The sequence below is a fragment of the Macaca fascicularis genome, chromosome 3 (genome assembly GCF_037993035.2).
Source record: "Macaca fascicularis isolate 582-1 chromosome 3, T2T-MFA8v1.1".
NCBI classification, from domain to species: domain Eukaryota; kingdom Metazoa; phylum Chordata; class Mammalia; order Primates; family Cercopithecidae; genus Macaca; species Macaca fascicularis.
In genome coordinates this window covers 132,014,295-132,033,545 of record NC_088377.1, presented here as the reverse complement: position 1 = coordinate 132,033,545, position 19,251 = coordinate 132,014,295, and the positions used below count along the sequence as shown (strand labels likewise).

Below are 19,251 nucleotides of genomic sequence, written 5' to 3'. Positions count from 1 at the left end.
GGGTGGGGGTCTAGGGGAGGGACAGCATTAGGGAAATACTTAAGGTAGTGATGGGTTGATGCGTGCAGCAAACTACCATAGCATGTGTATATCTGTGTAACAAAACTACACATTCTGCACATGTACCCCAGAACTTAAAGTATAAATAAATGAATAAATAAATAAAAACCAATGGCCTAGATGTTGGAATTATCAGAAACTTTAACAAATAGTAACATGTTAAAGGATTTAGTGGAAAAAGTAATGATATACATTAAAAATGAAAAATATTTTAAGTAGTACTATAAAAAATAAATAAAAATGCTAGAAACTAAAAACATGGTATCAAAGATAAAAAATTTTTCTGATAGTCTTATTGCTGATTGGATATAGAAGAGGAAATAATCAATGAACTTGAATCCATGCTTATAACTTAACTAAATAAAAACACACACAAAAAAATCAGTGGCAAAAAAACTGTAACAGAGCACTTGTGATATTTAGCACAATATAAACTCATTTAGCATATACACTATTGGAGTGCAAGGAGGATGAGAGAGCATGAGGTAGAAAAAAAGCTGAAAAGATACTATTTGAGGATTTGCCAAAATTAATAAAAGATAGAAAACTACAGATTCCAGAAGCTCAGAGTATCCCTAAAAGGACAGACATAATGAAAAACATGCCAAGGTACATCATAGTCAACTTATGAAAAATAAAGAGAAAATATTTAATCCAACCAAGGGGATAAAAAAGAAACTTTACATATAAGAGAGCAATAGTAAGAAGATAGCAGACACTTCAGAAAAAGCATGCAACTAAATGATCTTTTTAAAGTACTTCAATTAAAAAAGAAACTAGAAATACATATCCAAAAAATATGTTTCCTTAAAAGTAGGTAAGATGAAGAAGTCATACAGAAATGTATAAATAAAACAAGACAGAGTAAATATGTTAGGAAATATAAAGGTTCCTTTAAAAGTATTATTAACATATGATTTTTGAATGCATCAAGTAAAATAATAGGAAATAGTTTACCATTATACTGAAATGAAGTATATGACACCAAAACATGACATATTGAAGAGTATTAGTTGAAAATATACATTAATATCATTTTAAGTGGATCATATTATAGAATTTTAACATAAACTGTAATAATTTTATGATGCATATTTTAATGTCTAGTGCAACTATGAAAGTAACATAGGTAGACATAACTAATCAATGGAAAAGATAAAATATAATTCTACAAATGTTTGATCCACTCAAAAGCATATAGGAAAGAGAGAAAAGAGCTGATTCACCAAGTATACAGATGGTATTTTAAGTATTCAGATGATATACACAAATACAAACATTGAAATAATTACATTAACTGTAAATAAAGTAATCGGCTCAATTAAAAGGAAAAAAGTCCTGAATGAATAAAAACACAAGATCCAAATAAATGGCTTTTAAAATAAATACACTTTAAAGACACAATCTATTTTAAATTAAATGAATAAAAAATGATATACCATGTCAATGCTAAGAAAAGAGATACGACAGTACTAATATTAGACAAAGTGAATTTCAAAGGAAAGAGTATTTTGAAATGACAAGTTGGATATTTCATAGTTATAAAAAGTTAACTGAATAACAAGATACAGCAATTCTAAATCCTTGAATATGTATGCATCTGATAAGAAAGTTCCCAAAAACACATAGTAAACGCTGACAGAAACAAAGGGAACTATGGACCAATCACAAAATATAAGTGCAGAATTTTATATCTTTTCACTAGTAATTGATAAAACAAGTAGGCAAAAATTTCCATAAGGTAATACATGATTTAAACAAAACTGTTAACCACTTGACATAATGATATTTATAGAATTTGAAATACGGCAAATAGAATAAATATTTTCTGCTTTCAAGTGCACATGGTGTATTTGCCAAGATAGACCATAGGCTGAGTCATTATAAACATTTCTACAACTATCTTAAAAACATTTATGTAACTGTCTAAGACCTGACATCATGCAGAATATATTCTCTGACCAAAATAGTATTAAATTAGAAATTGGTAACAATAAGATATCTAGAAAATATATGAATATTTACATGTTATTGAAAGCATACTACTAAATAATATCTGGTTCCTTTAAAATATTAATAAAATCAATAATCACTAGGGAGACTGGTGAATAATATAGAATACACAAATTGCCAATATCAGGTTTAAATGAGGTAACATTGCATTAGATGCTTCAAATATCAAAAGAGTAAAAAGAAAATATTTGGAACAATGTTTTGACAATAAAAAAGCTAATTTAAATAAAATGCAAAACAATCTTGAAATAAATTACCAAAACTCACTCAAAAAAGAATAAAACTTCTGTTTTGTCTTATGTATCTTACATAAACTGAATTCATGATTTAACAAGTTCCAACAACAACCAGAAAAAAATACTCCAGGAAAACATAGCTTCAGTGGTGACTCTAGTATTTAAGGAATATGTAATATTAATTTTATGCACAGTCTTTTAGAAAATAGAGGATAAAACATTCTCCAACTCATTTTATGAGGCCATTGTTACCATGGTACTTATAGACTTAAGTTTATGTTCCCTCAACCCCCGATATAATAGCATTAAGAAGTAAGTAGACTCTTTGGGAGGTGACTGGACATGAGGGTGCAGCCTTCATGAGTGGGATTAGTGCCCTTACAAATAAGACAAGAGAGCTTGCCTCTTCTCTCTGGCCTAGGCCATGTGAGGATATAACAAAAAGATGGCCATCTACAAACCAGGAAGAATTTCATAACTAGACACTGGATCTGTCTGCAGGCACCTTGATCTTGAACTTCCCAGCTTTCAGAACTGTTAGAATTCAATGTTTGTTAGCTAAGCCACCCAGTCTATGGTATTCTGTTATAGCAATCTGAATTCACTAAAACCACACTGGAATGACACAAGGACTTTGAAAGATAATACAGGCCAATATCACACTTGAACATAGATGCAAAGTTCATAATGAATGTTAGCAAATCAAATCCATCAATATTTCAAAATGTTAATATAAAAAACAAGCAATATTCATCCTATGAATGTGAAGTTTAACACAATAAAACAAATAGAAGTTATTCACTACATAAAGGGAAATTAATAATGTGATCCTTTTAAATAGATGCAAAAATGTATTTAATAATACAACACACTTGTATCATAATTGTGTTGCTTAGTTTTCTTTATGGCCATCTACCTTTATCATTAAAGGATAAGAATGCAAGGTATTGTTCTAATCTTACCTATGCTACCTCTTTGTTTATTACCTAGACTGTACGGTAATAAAGCGGATTCACTCTTTACCACCTACTTTGCACAATACCATATTTGTTTTCCCATTATTATTTGTAAACGTGTAAAGTAGCACTTTTTTTCTGAAATATGTATGCCATGTGCTGTCTGTTCTCAATAAGAGCTGATTAATTACACACCCTCAAAGAATATTTTTCTTCCCAAATGGATTATGTTCTCTTTAAATGGAGGAAGGTTACTGACAATCATTGTATATGCCATGGCCGAAATAAATGAGTTCTTGTCAGAACAAGGGGAGAAAAATAGAAATTTGGGCTAAGCCAAAACATGAGGCTGGCAAATTTGGCCTCTGGATTCTTAGAAATCCTCCCCATCTGTCTGGTGATTGATAGTCCTCTTTTTATCAGACAAATACACTTTTGGAAGGGTCTTTTATAAGAGATACAATCACTTTGGTTTTCCATAAGTATTGGATTTGCAATTAGTATTTTGTTGATGTTTAATAGCAAGGCATTGAAACATTCTTTAATAATTGTCCATTTATTTCCTCCATGCGGTAGGTATCCAATTTTGCTTTGTGTATTTTAATGCTCCGTTATCATTACGAAGAAACCTTCCTTATTCCTGGTAAAATATCTTTGCTCTGAGATCTAATCTGTCTTACAGTGATATGGCGCCCCTAGCTTTCTTTTGACTCGTGTTGACATAATATATGTTCTTACATTCTTTTCTTTTAACCCATTTGTCCTCATTTTTAAAAAAGCTTGTTTGTGTGGTCAATAGAGATGAACTCACATTTTTATCCAAAGAATACTCTCTTTTAATTTTGGTGTTTAGACCATTTACATTTAATATTATTATTATGTTTAGATTTGATTTATTATCTTGCTATTTATTTTATAATTGTCCAGTCTACCTTACTTTTCTTTTTTTTTTTTTTTTTTTTGCATTTTCTTGCACTGAGTACATTTAATGATGTTCTTTTATCTCCTTTGTTGTCCTCCTAGCTAAAACACTTTATCATTTTAATGGCTGCTGTAGAGTTTATAGTATATTTTTCTTTAACTTACAGACCAGTTTCAACTGCTATTACATCCTGATAATATTTGATTGGATACAAGATATTCATTTTTCTCATTTTTTTTTGTATTGCAATACATATCCTAGTGTTTAGTACTATGATTCAGTTAAGTTACTTGGAATCAGTTTTATACTTTTATTTCTTGCTTTTATGATTTTTTTAAGCAACTCCAAAGTGGTACTCAATCTATGACTAATTATTCTCTACTGAAGCATGACTTTTCTGAATTATCTATTCAATATACTATTATTCTTTCCAGTTTTGTTAGTGAAAACAACCACTATTCCTGGCCTTATATGAATGCTAGACACTGTTTTTCTTACATTTTTTCAGATGATTTTTTCCCCCTAAACTGGAACAGTTTCCTCACACAGATGCATTGTTCAGTACACTGAAAACTTGAGGCAGATATCTTGGTTTTTTTTCTCTGCTTAAACCTGAGCACTCAGAACTGACTAAACCAAATTTGTGACTAGATGTCTTTAAACAAAATCTCTTCTTCCAGTTTTCTGTATTCCTTAAAAACATTTTAACTTTGCAAACTTCCTAAACACAATTAATCTTTTACTATTCCTGTATATTTCCAAAGCACATTGTGTGCACCCTTATTAAGAAACTCCACTCTATCTTATAGAAGTGTAACCACTTGTCTGTCTTCCTTGAAGGGAAAAAATTGATTTGTTGATTTGTATATTTTTACATTTCATAGTAAGAATAAGGATTAACATAGTAGCAATTAACAATATTTGTTGTTAGATAAGCAATAAAGAATTCTCAATCATTTCTATAACTCAAAAATAAAAGTATAGTTCTGGAATCTAGAAGGCTAATAAAAGAAACAGAAGTACCCCAAATTTTCAAACATGATTCCAAAAATGAGTCAAGTGTCAATTGCTGTGAGTAAATTAATCAATTTCCTCCTCTGCATTATACAAGTTTTGTGTGCTGGTAATACCTAATATTAAATAAATATAATATGGAATATTTATATTCAGTACTAACAGAGTATTAAAAAACCCTCTCTTTTTTTTTTCCAAATAGCAATTTTCTCTCTCTGACACAGTTGAACTATAGTTTATGTGTGTTCTTAAATCATGTAGGACAATTTCCAAAAGGTCTTTGCTTGTAAGACAAGGGCTCACTCTATGAACTAGGCTTTCAAGTACATAGGGTCTGAGGAAGTGAGTAGCAGGGTATGTAGCAATAAAGATTTCATAAGCCTTTCTTCCTGTCTTCTGACCAACGGTATCCACTCTTTAATGCTCAGATCATCTGTTCTTTATAATTTCCAGAGAACTATTGACCTTTTTTTTTCTGATAACATACACAGCATAATTATATTTCTTGAAATTTTCTATTTTTAGAAGGATTTGAAGTATTTGTCAAAAACTGAATTCAGGTTGAGTCCACTGTTCTCCCTGTAGCTATTTCTAATTCTGTGAGGTTCTTGTTCTTTGCGCTCAGAATATTCTCTCTTTGAAAGACCGATCTGCCTTCTTCTTCAAATCCTTAGCTTAGATGTAGTTATCTGACCACTGTCTACCATGAGCATGTTTCCTTTAAAGAATGAAGCTAATGAAAGGTTTTGGCACTTGCTCTGAGTAACAGTCAGCTACAGTATTATTACCTCACATGATAACTATGTAGTTTTCTCCATACCTGGGAAACATTTCCTATACTTAATATGGGAAATGAAAATAATTTCAACAGATACATATTTTAGACTGTTTAAAATCACTTTGTATGAGTTAAGAGGATAATCTTTAAATACACTTCCAATTCAGGATTAAGCCCTAAACTTCAAGAGGTTCATTTGATTTTGGCTGTTTCTCAGTTCATTCAATATCATTAGCTGTGCTTAGTGGCGGATTCTAAAGAAGAGGTCTTACTTGCATGTAAGTCAATTGTTTTAGAGAAAATATTAATTAAAATAAGTGGTGGGTGAATTTAAGTCAAGCAGGGCCATGCCTCTATTCTGAGTTTAAATCCCTGACTCATTTTTTTTCTGTCTTCCTGGATACAATATAGAAATATGTATTTGATAAATATCTCCATCCAAAAAAAAGAATTCAAAATCACATTTAGAGCTTTGAACTAAATCTTTCACAGTAACAGATGCTCTTTCCTGAAACAAGCTCATCCCACCCAGTGTATTTAATAGAATCAATTTTACAAGTGAGGGGCAGGTGGGTGGAGGAACATGCATCTCATAACCTGCCTCCCTTCATACTCATTCATATATGGCATATTTTTCCCATTTGTGTTTTTATAGGCACACAGATTATTATAGTTGCATAGCCAGAGTGATACCAGCAAGGCCTGGGGCCCAGCTTTGCAGCACATTTTTGCAGTGACTGTGACAAGCTTGGAAAAATAACCTGGTTGACAACTACATTTATCTGCTAAATGTGTCTTGGAGCAGAGAATAGCAACAATGGAGAAGATACTTTTACTCTTTCTGTCCAGAAAGTCACCTCTGCACTTAGGATAAAGAATAATACGGAGCCTTGTGGATGGAAAAGAATATATTATTTATTTATAGTACCTTTTTGGTTTTTCTTCTTTTTCCACAGAGACTGAAAGAATTAAAGCAAAGGGAATTTGCTCGGAATGTAGCTTCTAAGTCATGGAAAGATGAGAAGAAACAAGAAAAAGCACTTAAACGACTCCATCAGCTGGCTGAGTTAAGGCAGCAATCTGAATGGTAAGAATTAAAGGTGTCTGGAATGGTTCAAAACTCTCTTCAAAACCTATTGGGAAATTTTAAAGGCAAATCTACTGTAACAATGTAAACAAATAATAACTAACTAACAGATATGTCTGAAGGGCAAATATAGTTAAACATACATAAATTAATTACTTTTGGCCTTTGATATTTTTCTTTCCTAATATTGTTAATTTAATGTACCCTATAATGAAATGATCCCAGAATAATTCAAATACATTAGCATTTATTCTATCCAGTTGAATAAATGGATTAATATCACTTCTTAATATATGTTCTAAATTTTATAATAATACTTTTAAAAACCATAATTAACAATACATCTTAGGGGGTGGAAAATACGTCTTCTGAACATTTCCCTGTACATACCTGAGTCGAGTATAAATAACACGATCATTGTCTGGCTGACAAACAAGATGTAATTAATGCAGTTAAGTTTACCACACAGTGCCATTTAAATTGATAATTATAATATAACAAGCTTTATACTAATACATTTTTGTAGCTGAAAAATAGCAGTTTTACAAAAGCTTGGAACCACTGGATGTTTCAAAGTTGTTACCTGGAATGCAATTAAATTTGCAGATTGTGATTTGTGTGTATATGAATCATAATGTAAAACACTAATGTAGCTAATTAATGTGTTTGACAGCAACCTAGTGAATTGTGAAATTTATGCCTCTGTGCCAGAATTTAAACCCCTGTTGCTTAAATGGAAAGTAATATGTAATAAACAGGAGTGAGTAGCTCAATTAGTTACCACAAAATATTAGACTTAAAAGGTAATTTTAAGGAAACAGTTATTTTTGTAGGACCAATTATGAGTAAAAATATAATTAATATTCAACTTGCATGTATTTATGTATTTGTAACTCTTAAAATAATCTAATTAATTTATGAAAATACATAAAAATCATATTAAAAATAAATGAGAAATTTAGTATGAAGACAAATAAAGATACAACACGTAGTCAGAAGTAAGGTTAATACAAAAATGCATGGTCTGGGGTCTTATACAATGCTAGAAGCAACATATACATTTGCTACTGAGCTTTCTACAGTCAACACAATGAGGGACTTACAATATGTTGTTCAAACATATTGTCATTGAGAACTCAGACAGTCCTTGCCAAAATAGGACTTAGAAGGAAAAGTTCTATTGTTGTTAGGGCAGCATGCAGGAAACAATCTAGGGAAAGAGTCAATTCCTGGAGTGATTGATGATGAGATGCAGTAAGTCAGATCGTAACAAATGGTACAAGTTCGACCATAGATAGACATCTTTACATAGGTCCCTTAAGGCCACAACAGCGAATCTAAATAGTCTTAATAAATATAATTTTGGTTGTTTGTTATTATGAAAGTTGTCACACTTCTACATTTCTACTTACCCATTCTATATTTTCCTCTGGCGTAAATAACAAAAAATCAGAGGTGGCTTGCTGATGGCGGTGGTAATGGTGATGGTGATGATGATAATGATGGTGATGATGATGATGGTTTGTTTAGAAGTTCTAAGTTTGCCAGAGCTACCCATTAAGTTTCTTCCAAATAAAAAGGTCCACTCTATTAAGTTTTAGCTGTCCCTCTGTAAGCCTTATTCACTAAACAATCACAAACCTAACCACTCCTTTTGGTGATTTGATAAAATAGGCAAGCTCTCTGGGCCACAATGTGCTCATATTGCTAGGGAAAAGACAAGTGTTCAGCTTTCTAGATATAGAGCATGAAACTAGGAAAATATTTTTTTTATCTTCTACTACCCATCACCTGCCTCCTAGCCAATTGCTCTCTCTGCTTAAATAGCCTCATGGCTGAAGGAAAGTCACTTAACAAATACTTTATTTTGGTAGGTGAATTGACAAGTGAAAGTTAAAAATAAAAGAAAAAGAAAAAATCATTGGCATTACTCTTCTCCCAGACAATCTTTCTTTGTCCTTTTTCCTCATAATGAGGGCTTCTGAATAGTATGATCCAGGTAACAAAATTCTTCCGTGACCCTTTGGGAGAAGAGAGGTGAATTTACTGGTAGTGCGTAAAATGATGGCAAAAAAAAATAGTAATAGATCTTATAAAGGGTCATCAAATTTGACCGTCTCTTAACTAGTTCCAGCCAATCTGTTTCCTCAGCAATATCAGTTATTATATCAGGATGAGGGGATAGTCACTCTCTGTATGTGAACTTCTTATATATATAAGTTTAAGTACATCTTAATATTAAAATTTTTCCAAAATCGAAAAATTTTAGGGCCATTGATTCTGAGACTGTGAATTCTTTAAATGGTGTCTTTTCTTAATGTTCCACATTATCTAGCTCTTATATTTATGAAGTTTTTCATATAAGAGCTGGAAAATGGAACATTAAAAAATGACACCATTTTAAAAAATCATGTTGTTTTGATATGTTTTTCTGTTTGGAAAGGATACATTTTGAATAGAAGAGAATAAAATTGTGCATTCGTTAAGCTGCAGAGTATTAGAATTTTTGGAGAACAATTTGAATGGATAATCAATCAATAAGAATTAAAAGCCAAACTCCACAGACATTTTATTAACCATTATTTTAATATAAGTAAGAAAATATTTTAAAAACTAAAGAAAGTTCCAAAGAAGTGAGGGAAACATTAAATGTGGAGAAAACTGTAAAAATTTAAGCTTCATTGAGAATGCAAATGTGGTTTCCAGGGGCTGGCTGGTGGGAGAAATTTGAAGGTATTGTTCAAAGTTTATAAACTTTCAGATGTAAGATGAATAATTTTTGAGGATCTAATGTAGAGTATGATTACCTTCGCTAATAATACTATATTGTTTACTTGAAATTGGCCAAGAGAGTGAATCTGGTGTCCTTATCTCACACAAAATGGTAACTACGTGTATGATAGATGTACAAATTAATTTGTATGCCTACATCAAATGATCACATTGTGTACCTTGAATATATACAATTTTTATTTTCCAGTTATATCTGAATAAACCTAGAAAAAATTAAAGCTATAATAATGTTATAATACATAAACTTGTATTAAAATAGTAGAATTTAAAACCCCACAAAGATAAAAACAGGGTTTTCCAAAATAATAAGAATAACTTTGATTTAAGAAAAAGCAAATTAAAGTTTATAAAGCAATACGATAAAAAGTTTAAAGAATAAAAGTAAGAAGTATCAAAGATTAACAATAAGGACAAAATGTTAAAACTTGTGAAAAATCTATAATTATAAATGCAATTTAAATTGCAAAATGAGAGCTAGAATGAAGGACAAGAAGCTAGAGAACAGTATATTACAAAAACAGTAAGAGCAAAGAAATTTTAAAATATTTAAAGGAATGTAAAAGGAAGAAGCTTGCACATTAGAGAGCTAAATGGTAAAATGAAATAGCAGTATAGAAAAGAACATTTAGATTAGCATAAAGCAAGAAAATGAATAAAATAGTGTCAGGATGATCAGCAAAATTATTAAGAAAAGGATATATATAATATATATATAACATAATATAATAAATACTAAAATCACTGCATAATAATGGAATTGGAAAAGGAAGAATAGTATCCATACACTAGACTTGTGGAATAATTTCAACCTGTATGAGTTTCATACAGGTGATAATGTCAGATTGATTGAAGCTTCTGGAGAAGGCTAACTTAATCCAGAAGTATAGTTCCTACTTAATCCAAATGGTGGCTACAAATATGAGAAATAATCTCTTTGGTACCAAGGCAAAGTTGAATGTTGCAGCTGTTTCTGGATCACTTCCTTCTATCTGCAGGCTGGAGGCACTTTCAAAGACCAAAAATGTTGTAATAAAGTCTCTACACTCCTTATTTACTTTTGTGCTTGAAAGAAACATTCAGTAACTTATATGCCATCTTAGAATGCTCCTCACTATTCATTTTATTAAATATGCCTAATGAACATAAAAGATGACTCAAAAAAAGGAGATTAATGTGATGAATAAGAACTTTCCATTATGAAAGAGTTACTGTAAGGAAGAGAATACAGCTTTTAAAAACTTCTAAATTTAGTTTTTTACAAGATTTAAAGGAACTCTGTAATTCTAAAATTACAACCATTCATGAAGAGGAGACATTCTAAAATCATTAAAAACTAAATAGTGGCTAAAATTATTGTTTGCAAGTTAAAATCCATACGGTCATAATTTATAAACAGATTGAATATTGTAAAAAAATTGAGTCAGTAAAATAGAAATTAAATCAAAGAAATTCTCCCTGAACTATAGAAAAAGACTGAAGACAGAGTAAAGTACTGAGATAAATATCAATACCTAACGGATATATTCAGGAGAACCAATGATTTTAAAACATAAATTCCAAAGGAAGCAATAATCAGATAAATCGAGGGAAAAAAAAATGTATCTGAACTGAAGAAAGTTAAATTCAAAGTGCCCAAGAACTACTAGTAAAAATTCACCCAAATTAATCAACCTGTAACTATGTTCTGTTAAAATTTTATACATACATATATATACATATTAATATATATACTCTTTATGTAACAAATCTAATAAATTACATGTATTTATATTTTTACACTTTATACAAAGGGAAAAGCATACAGGCACACAAGCAGATTCATCTCAAAGATAAATAAAGGGAGGTTAATTCAGTATGTCTGTAATATTATACATCTAGAGACAATGAAGCAAAGTACATGAAATTTGTACTTTATGACTCTTGAATTCTATGCTGATTTGCCAAAGAATCGGTAAAAGAAACCAACAGGAATTTGTTAGACAAGGACTCAGAAAGCACTACTCTACATTAGAATTTGAGCAACATATGGAAGAGATATCAGTTGGCTTAGAATTTTATATTCAAGCAACAAATGACTAGATGAAAGTAAAATAAAAATCAAAATTAGAAATAAGCAAACAAACACATCCAAGCATATGGAACAAGAAAAAGGAAAATAATGCCAGTTCAAAGCAAACAATAAGAAAAATGATGTGATTTGTATTGTCTTCTTTCCAGTGAAGCCTTTTTATAGTAGAGGTTATATAGATAGACTGTTAAAGGGCATATAATTTTAATCTAAAGAATTTTATCTCTTATATATGTTGACATTTTCAGTCTTCTGTATGAATTGTTAATGAAGCTCAGTAGAACAAATAACCTTTTAAGACCTTCAAAACATAAAACATATAATACAGAAATGGTAGAAAAAATATTTTGGTGAGTAAGAAGCAAAGGAAAAGATTTCAAAATCATTGAAGACATTTAGATAGATTGTACATATCTCTTATTTTATTATGCATTTATTATAATTAGTCAAATTACTGACGAGTCATAAAGAAAGAACTTATCACTGTGTTTCAAAGGTAAGTGAATATGAGGGAATTTTAAAACCGAGGAACTAAACATTATAAAATGTTAGAACTAATACATAAAAGCAAATTTAAAAAATATTTTTATATTTTTAAAGTGACTTTTAATTCTATTTAATTTCTTATTTAATGTGAATGCACTGATCGGAAAACTATTAGTGAAATAATGTTAAATCTGTATTCCTAAGATTGATAGATTCTGTAGGACATATATTGTGATGTAAATGCTTTAGAAGCACTAGCATAAGATATTCACTTGCTATTGCTTTTTGGTAATTGCAAAATACTACATGTAAACAATTCATTTTAGAAATAGCCACTGCAAAATTTATGCTAAGCTATATAAGCACAACAAAAGGTTGTATTTTAGAAGATGTAGTTCATAAATTGTAAAATAACTCATCTTAGAAACACTATGAAATGTTCATATGTAGATAAGATTCCAAAGCTAGTATCTTAATCATTTAAATATTTATTGTATTTACAGTGTTTCTGGAAATGGACCAGCATACAAAGCCCCCAAGGTAGCCATAGAAAAGCAACTCCAGCAAGGAATTTTCCCCGTTAAGAATGGCAGAAAGGTATCATGCATGAAGAGTGCTCTTCTCCTTAAAGGAAAAAATCTCCCCAGAATCATTTCCGATAAACAGCGGTCCACCGTGCCAAATCGACACCAATTACAATCAGACAGGCGTTGTTTGTTTGGAAATCGGGTACCTCAAACATCTTCAGATCTCAGCAATGCAAATCACAGAACAGGAGTATCATTTTCTTTTTCCAAAAAAGTGCACCTAAAATTAGAATCTTCAGCATCAGTTTTCAGTGAGAACACAGAAGAAACTCACGATTGTAACAAGTCACCCATTTGTAAAACAAAACAAATTGCAGATAAATGCAAGTGCTACAGGTTTGCAAATAAAGATACACACCTTACCAAGGAAAAAGAGGTAAACATCTCACCAAGCCATCTGGAAAGTGTTTTACACAATACCATCTCCATAAACTCTAAAATTTTGCAAGACAGTAACAACTCTATTGATGAGACACTAGAAGATTCAATTGGCATTCATGCTTCATTCTCTAAATCTAACATGCATCTTTCAGATGTAGATTTTACTCCTTCCAGCAGAGAAAAAGAAACTAGAAATACATTGAAGAACACTTTAGAAAACTGTGTGAATCACCCATGCCAAGCAAATGCTTCCTTCAGCCCACCAAACATTTACAACCATGGTGATGCCAGGATATTTGAATGCCTGGATGAGTTTTCATCAGCAGAGCCAAGTGAACAAAAGAGTACAGTGCATCTGAATCCAAATTCCAGAATAGAGAACAGAGAAAAATCTTTAGATAAAACAGAAAGAGTTAGCAAAAATGTTCAAAGACTTGTAAGAGAAGCATGTACCCATAATGTGGCATCTAAACCACTACCTTTTCTCCACGTTCAAAGCAAGGATGGCCACACCACTCTTCAATGGCCTACGGAACTTCTGCTCTTTACAAAAACAGAACCCTGTATCTCTTATGGCTGCAACCCCCTATATTTTGATTTTAAGCTTTCTCGGAACACAAAGGAAGACCACAATCCAGAGGACTTAAAAACAGAATTGTGTAAGAAGTCCTTGGAAGTGAAGACTAAAAGAGAGAGCCAAGACTTAGGTGTAATCGAAGACCAACAAAAATTGATCCAAGAAGATAATCAATATCTGAAACCAAAGATGATGATAGCTAATCCGGATTGGGAAAAATTCCAGAGGAAATATAATTTGGATTATAGTGATTCTGAGCCAAATAAAAGTGAATATGCTTTTAGTGCAAATGATTTGGAAATGAAAAATCCTGAAGTGCCTCTTTACCTCAATACATCTCTAAAGGATTATGCTGGAAAGAATAATAGTGAGAACGAACTTAAGGAAGCTTCAAGGGCCCATTGGCAAGGCAGCAGAAAGGTAGTTCTAAATGATACAGATGAGGACCTATCTTGTCCTTCCTACATCTCTAGGACTAAAAAGAATAAATTGATTCCCTGCAATCCTCATTTGGAATTTGAAGATGAAAGACAATTCAACTGCAAGTCCAGTTGTTATACAGTAGGGGGTAACAGTGACCATGGGAAAGACTTCAGTGTAATTTTAAAGAGTAACCACATCAGCATGACCAACAAGGTTTCTGGATGTGGAGACCGAAGATACAAGAGATGCTCTCCAAAGTCATCTTTGAGTAGATATTCTTGCTCTTCGGACACATCCCCTAGCAGCATGTCTAGCTTGAGAAGTACTTGTTCAAGTCATAGATTCAATGGTAATAGCAGAGGTAATTTTCTCTGCTTCTATAAAAGAGAACACCACTCAGTTGAAAGGCACAAACGGAAATGTCTGAAGCACAACTGCCTCTACTTGTCTGATGAAATAGCAAAGAGCAGTCAAATGCAGTCTGAACCACAGAAAGAGAAGAACTGCAAATTGTGGGAATCATTTAAAAATGAAAAATACTCAAAACGTAGATACTGTCACTGTAGAGAAAGACAAAAACTGGGCAAAAATCAACAACAATTTTCAGGGCTAAAATCTACGAGAATCATCTGTTGTGATTCTAACTCACAGATTTCCTGTACTGGAAGCAGTAAAAAACCACCTAATTGCCAGGGAACTCAGCACGATAGATTGGACTCTTACTCAAGGGAGAAAATGTATTACTTGAATAAAGGCAAGAGAAATGAAGAGTCTTTGGGCAGCCCTCACATTTGTGATCTGGGAAAAGTCAGGCCCATGAAGTATAACTCCGGGAACATCAGCTGCCTTCTAAAGAACTGTTCCAGTGGCCCTTCAGACACTACAGAATCGAACATTACAGAAGGAGAGAGGAGCCCTCTGACGGCAAAAAGCCTTTTAGAAAGAGTACAAGCCAAGAAATGTCAGGAACAATCAAGTAATGTTGAGGTCTCTTCAAACAGTTGTAAAAATGAATTAGAGGCTCCTTCGCAAGTCCCATGCACAATTCAACTTGTACCATCAGGCTGTAACAGACAAGCATTGCCTTTGTCTGAAAAAATACAGTATGCAAGTGAGAGCAGAAATGATCAAGACAGTGCAATTCCAAGGACTACGGAGAAAGACAAAAGCAAAAGCTCACAGACAAATAATTTTACAATTTTAGCAGACACTGATTGTGATAATCATCTTTCTAAAGGTATAATTCACCTAGTAACAGAGTCTCAGTCACTAAACATAAAAATGAATCCAACAACAAAAGAACAATCAAAACCTTTAATTAGTGAAATCCAACCTTTTATTCAAAGCTGTGACCCAGTACCAAATGAATTCCCTGGTGCTTTTCCATCTAATAGATATACTGGTGTTACTGATTCAACAGAGACCAAAGAAGACCAAATAAATCTAGACTTAAAGGATGCAAGCATGCATATAAATCATGTAGAGGGAAATATAAACTCTTACTATGACAGAACTATGCAGAAGCCTGACAAAGTCAAAGACGAATTAGACGTGTGTCATAAATCTCTCTCTCCCCCTTTACTTCAACAACCCATAACATTTTCTCCTGACGAAATAGATAAATATAAGATCCTACAGCTACAAGCCCAGCAGCATATGCAGAAGCAACTCCTGTCAAAGCATCTTCGAGTTTTGCCTGCTGCAGGGCCTACTGCCTTCTCTCCGGCTTCAACCGTACAGACAGTTCCAGTTCACCAGCACACTTCTATCACTACCATCCACCACACATTCCTGCAGCATTTTGCTGTTTCTGCTTCCTTAAGTTCTCATAACAATCACTTCCCTATTGCTCATCTACATCCTCTTTCACAGGCACATTTCACTCCTATTTCATTTTCTACTCTGACTCCAACCATTATACCTGCACACCCCACTTTCTTAGCAGGTCATCCCCTGCATTTAGTAGCTGCTACCCCCTTCCACCCATCTCACATAACACTTCAGCCCCTGCCCCCTACAGCATTTATTCCTACATTGTTTGGCCCTCACTTAAATCCAGCCACAACTTCTATCATCCACTTGAATCCTTTAATCCAACCAGTATTCCAAGGTCAAGATTTTTGCCATCATTCTTGCTCTAGCCAGATGCAACAGTTAAATGAAGTGAAAGAGGCCTTAAATGTGTCCACACACTTGAACTAATAAGTGTTAAAGCCCCTCTTGTGGATAATTTTTTTAATTGTCACTACCTATACAATAATATATTTAAAGAAGTCTATCTATTGTAAGATTTAAAATATTGCTGCCAATTCAAAATGTGACCAATATATAAATATGAACTGAATTGCTAATATTAAAACAAAGAGCATTTAAATAATTTTTTAGCTTGCCAAAATAATAGGCAAATTTAAATAATTTTATGAAAATGTAGAGGGAAGAGGGAAAGGGTTAAAGATTTGTTTTGGATGGGTTCTCACATGTTATAAAATGCAACAGAAAACACTCAAGCAGAGCATTAAAATTAAAAAGAAAAATCAGATGAAATGTGGCGCCCTGTGTTCTAAGTATTTGTTGCGCGAATGAATGAGTGTTGATTTGGCTTATTTGTTAGATAATAAAAGGTCAGTGAAATGAAGTAATTATTTAAAGTAATTTCTATCATTAACTATTGACTGAGTTTTAAATTAATGTAGTCTGTTACTGTATTTTCATAGGAAATAAAAACAAGACATTTTCTGATTAATTTAGGTTGAAAATTACGCTTTAATGAAAAACAATCTTTATAGATTATACTTTTGAGTTTCTGTGAAAAATAAACTATCTTCATTTCACACAAATCTATGTCAAGGTAATTTTGTAAGTGTAAGAATCAGCAAAATCTAAAACTAAGAATGTTTAACTTTTGTATAAAAAACATATACAAGCTATCATTAGTGTTTGATGATGCAAACTCAAAAATAAATTGTGCTCAGAATAATCTTTTAAATATATTGGTCAATCTGTCAAATATTACAGGAACTAAAATGTTTATTATTCTTCTACTCAAAAATTTTACTATGTTCAGCCAATACATGTATAAGGATAGAGGTAAAGGTTTGAAAATGTCAGTGTTTTTACATGTTTATTGAGGATATCTTATTAAATATCTGGTGTGTTTTATTCACTTGTACTAGATATTTATGAAACATGAATGATGAGGAATAAAATCACCATCCATGTAATTTTGCAAATAATTTCAAACATTCATTCAAAATGGTTTTCGGCCCCCAAAATTTGTATTTCATACATCTATATTGGTGCATAATCCTACAGTTAGGTTTATTATTTTATGTTCTTAAGCACGAGTTTCAGAGAAAATCAAACTTAACAGAAATGGAGGTAATCATTTATCTAATGCTGTCTATACAAAGATGCAAACTCCTCTACTTCTTCAGCCTTGGCTTCAAAAGGAAGATAGCTATATTTACTTAAGGCCTGTTGTGATTCAGGTAGAGGTACCCTAACCACTTGTTTGCATTATCTTCTTTAATTTTCACAACTGTATTTTGAAATCAGTATTATCATTCCTCATTACAGGTAAAGAAAATGAAATAGAAAGGTTAAATACTAAATACCTGGTAAACAGTAGGAAAGGACATCATTGATTCAGGAGAGACAGGTGAGAGAGAAAGAGAAAGAAAGGGTGGAGGGAAGAAAAATAATAAAAGGAGATAAAGTAAATTTGAAGTTTTAACAGAAAGAAAAACTGCAGTTTCCAAGATATCACCAGAAACTTGTGAGAAGAATGTTCTGACTGGAATATAACAGTGACAAAATCTAATTTATTTAAAATGAATGGAGAAATGAAGAAAAACCATCAAATAGCAAGGAGCTATAGTTGCATGGAATTCCATAAAAATGATTATAAAAGACCATTGATCAACATTGAGTAAATCCAAAAAGAAGTGAGACAAATGAAATATTTCTTATAAAATGGATGACAAATGGTCTAGCAGGCTTTTTTTTTAAGTAATGTGGATAATTATTTCCTAAAGCAAATTACGAAGCTGATGCAGAGCCAAGATAGAGTAATCATGGGAACTCACTAGAAGTCCTATTATAGACACTGACCTCCTGATTGATTTTTATAATTGCCTTGGTGACAATTTAAACTCTCATAAGGTTAGACCTGAGCACCTCTACTGAGCACTTAATTTTGACTAACAAAGACAGATTGATATGAATGGATGGCATGGAAGTGACTATTCAATCTTGTATTAACAGTGATGAAGTGTTCACTGGACAAACTAATTTGGACTATGTGGAAAGCAACCGTCTCCCTTTAAATAAAAGATAATTTGTACTCCAAGGTGAGAAATTGGAAAAGTTGTGGCATCACATGAGGAAATATGCAATTATGCAGCTTACTTCCTTCCAAATCAGTAACTATAGGCTGAAACACTGTTTTATTTTCCATTTTACCTTAAGATAAACACTCTTGGAAAAAAAAATAAACAGAATTGAAAATATATATTGAACACTAAAATAGTTCAATTATAAAAAAAATTGTCACTGTAATGGATTTTTTTTAGCAGTGTTTCCCTCCATTTACATAATTATTTGACATGTGACTTTTAGCATTAAATTTATTTTATGACTATTGCCTGACATTTACAGGTTAATTCTCTTCATGGGATTACTGTTTCACAAGTGGCTCATGGAGGCAGTTTTGTAAAAAATCTGTCTTAAACTCTAAATGCTTAAGAAAGACTGTGAAATCTTTACAGACATGCATGCACAAACACACATTTATCTATCTATATGTCTTTCTTACAGATTATGAACCAGTCTAGCATCAGATAGTATCATTGGATTCGAGGTAAACAAAATA

The 19,251-nt window shown here is 32.1% G+C and overlaps 1 protein-coding gene across 1 annotated transcript in view; it reads left to right on the top strand.

Annotated features, from left to right (window-relative positions):
- ZNF804B (zinc finger protein 804B) overlaps nt 1-18,875 on the top strand; it is a 595,345-nt gene extending 576,470 nt beyond the window's left edge. Inside the window, exons 3-4 of the mRNA XM_005550294.5 lie at nt 6,936-7,066; nt 12,917-18,875. Coding sequence (XP_005550351.3) covers nt 6,936-7,066; nt 12,917-16,583 — 3,798 coding nt within the window. The 3' untranslated portion in view covers nt 16,584-18,875. The remainder of the gene's footprint in view (nt 1-6,935; nt 7,067-12,916) is intronic.
- Nucleotides 18,876-19,251: the final 376 nt, after the last annotated feature.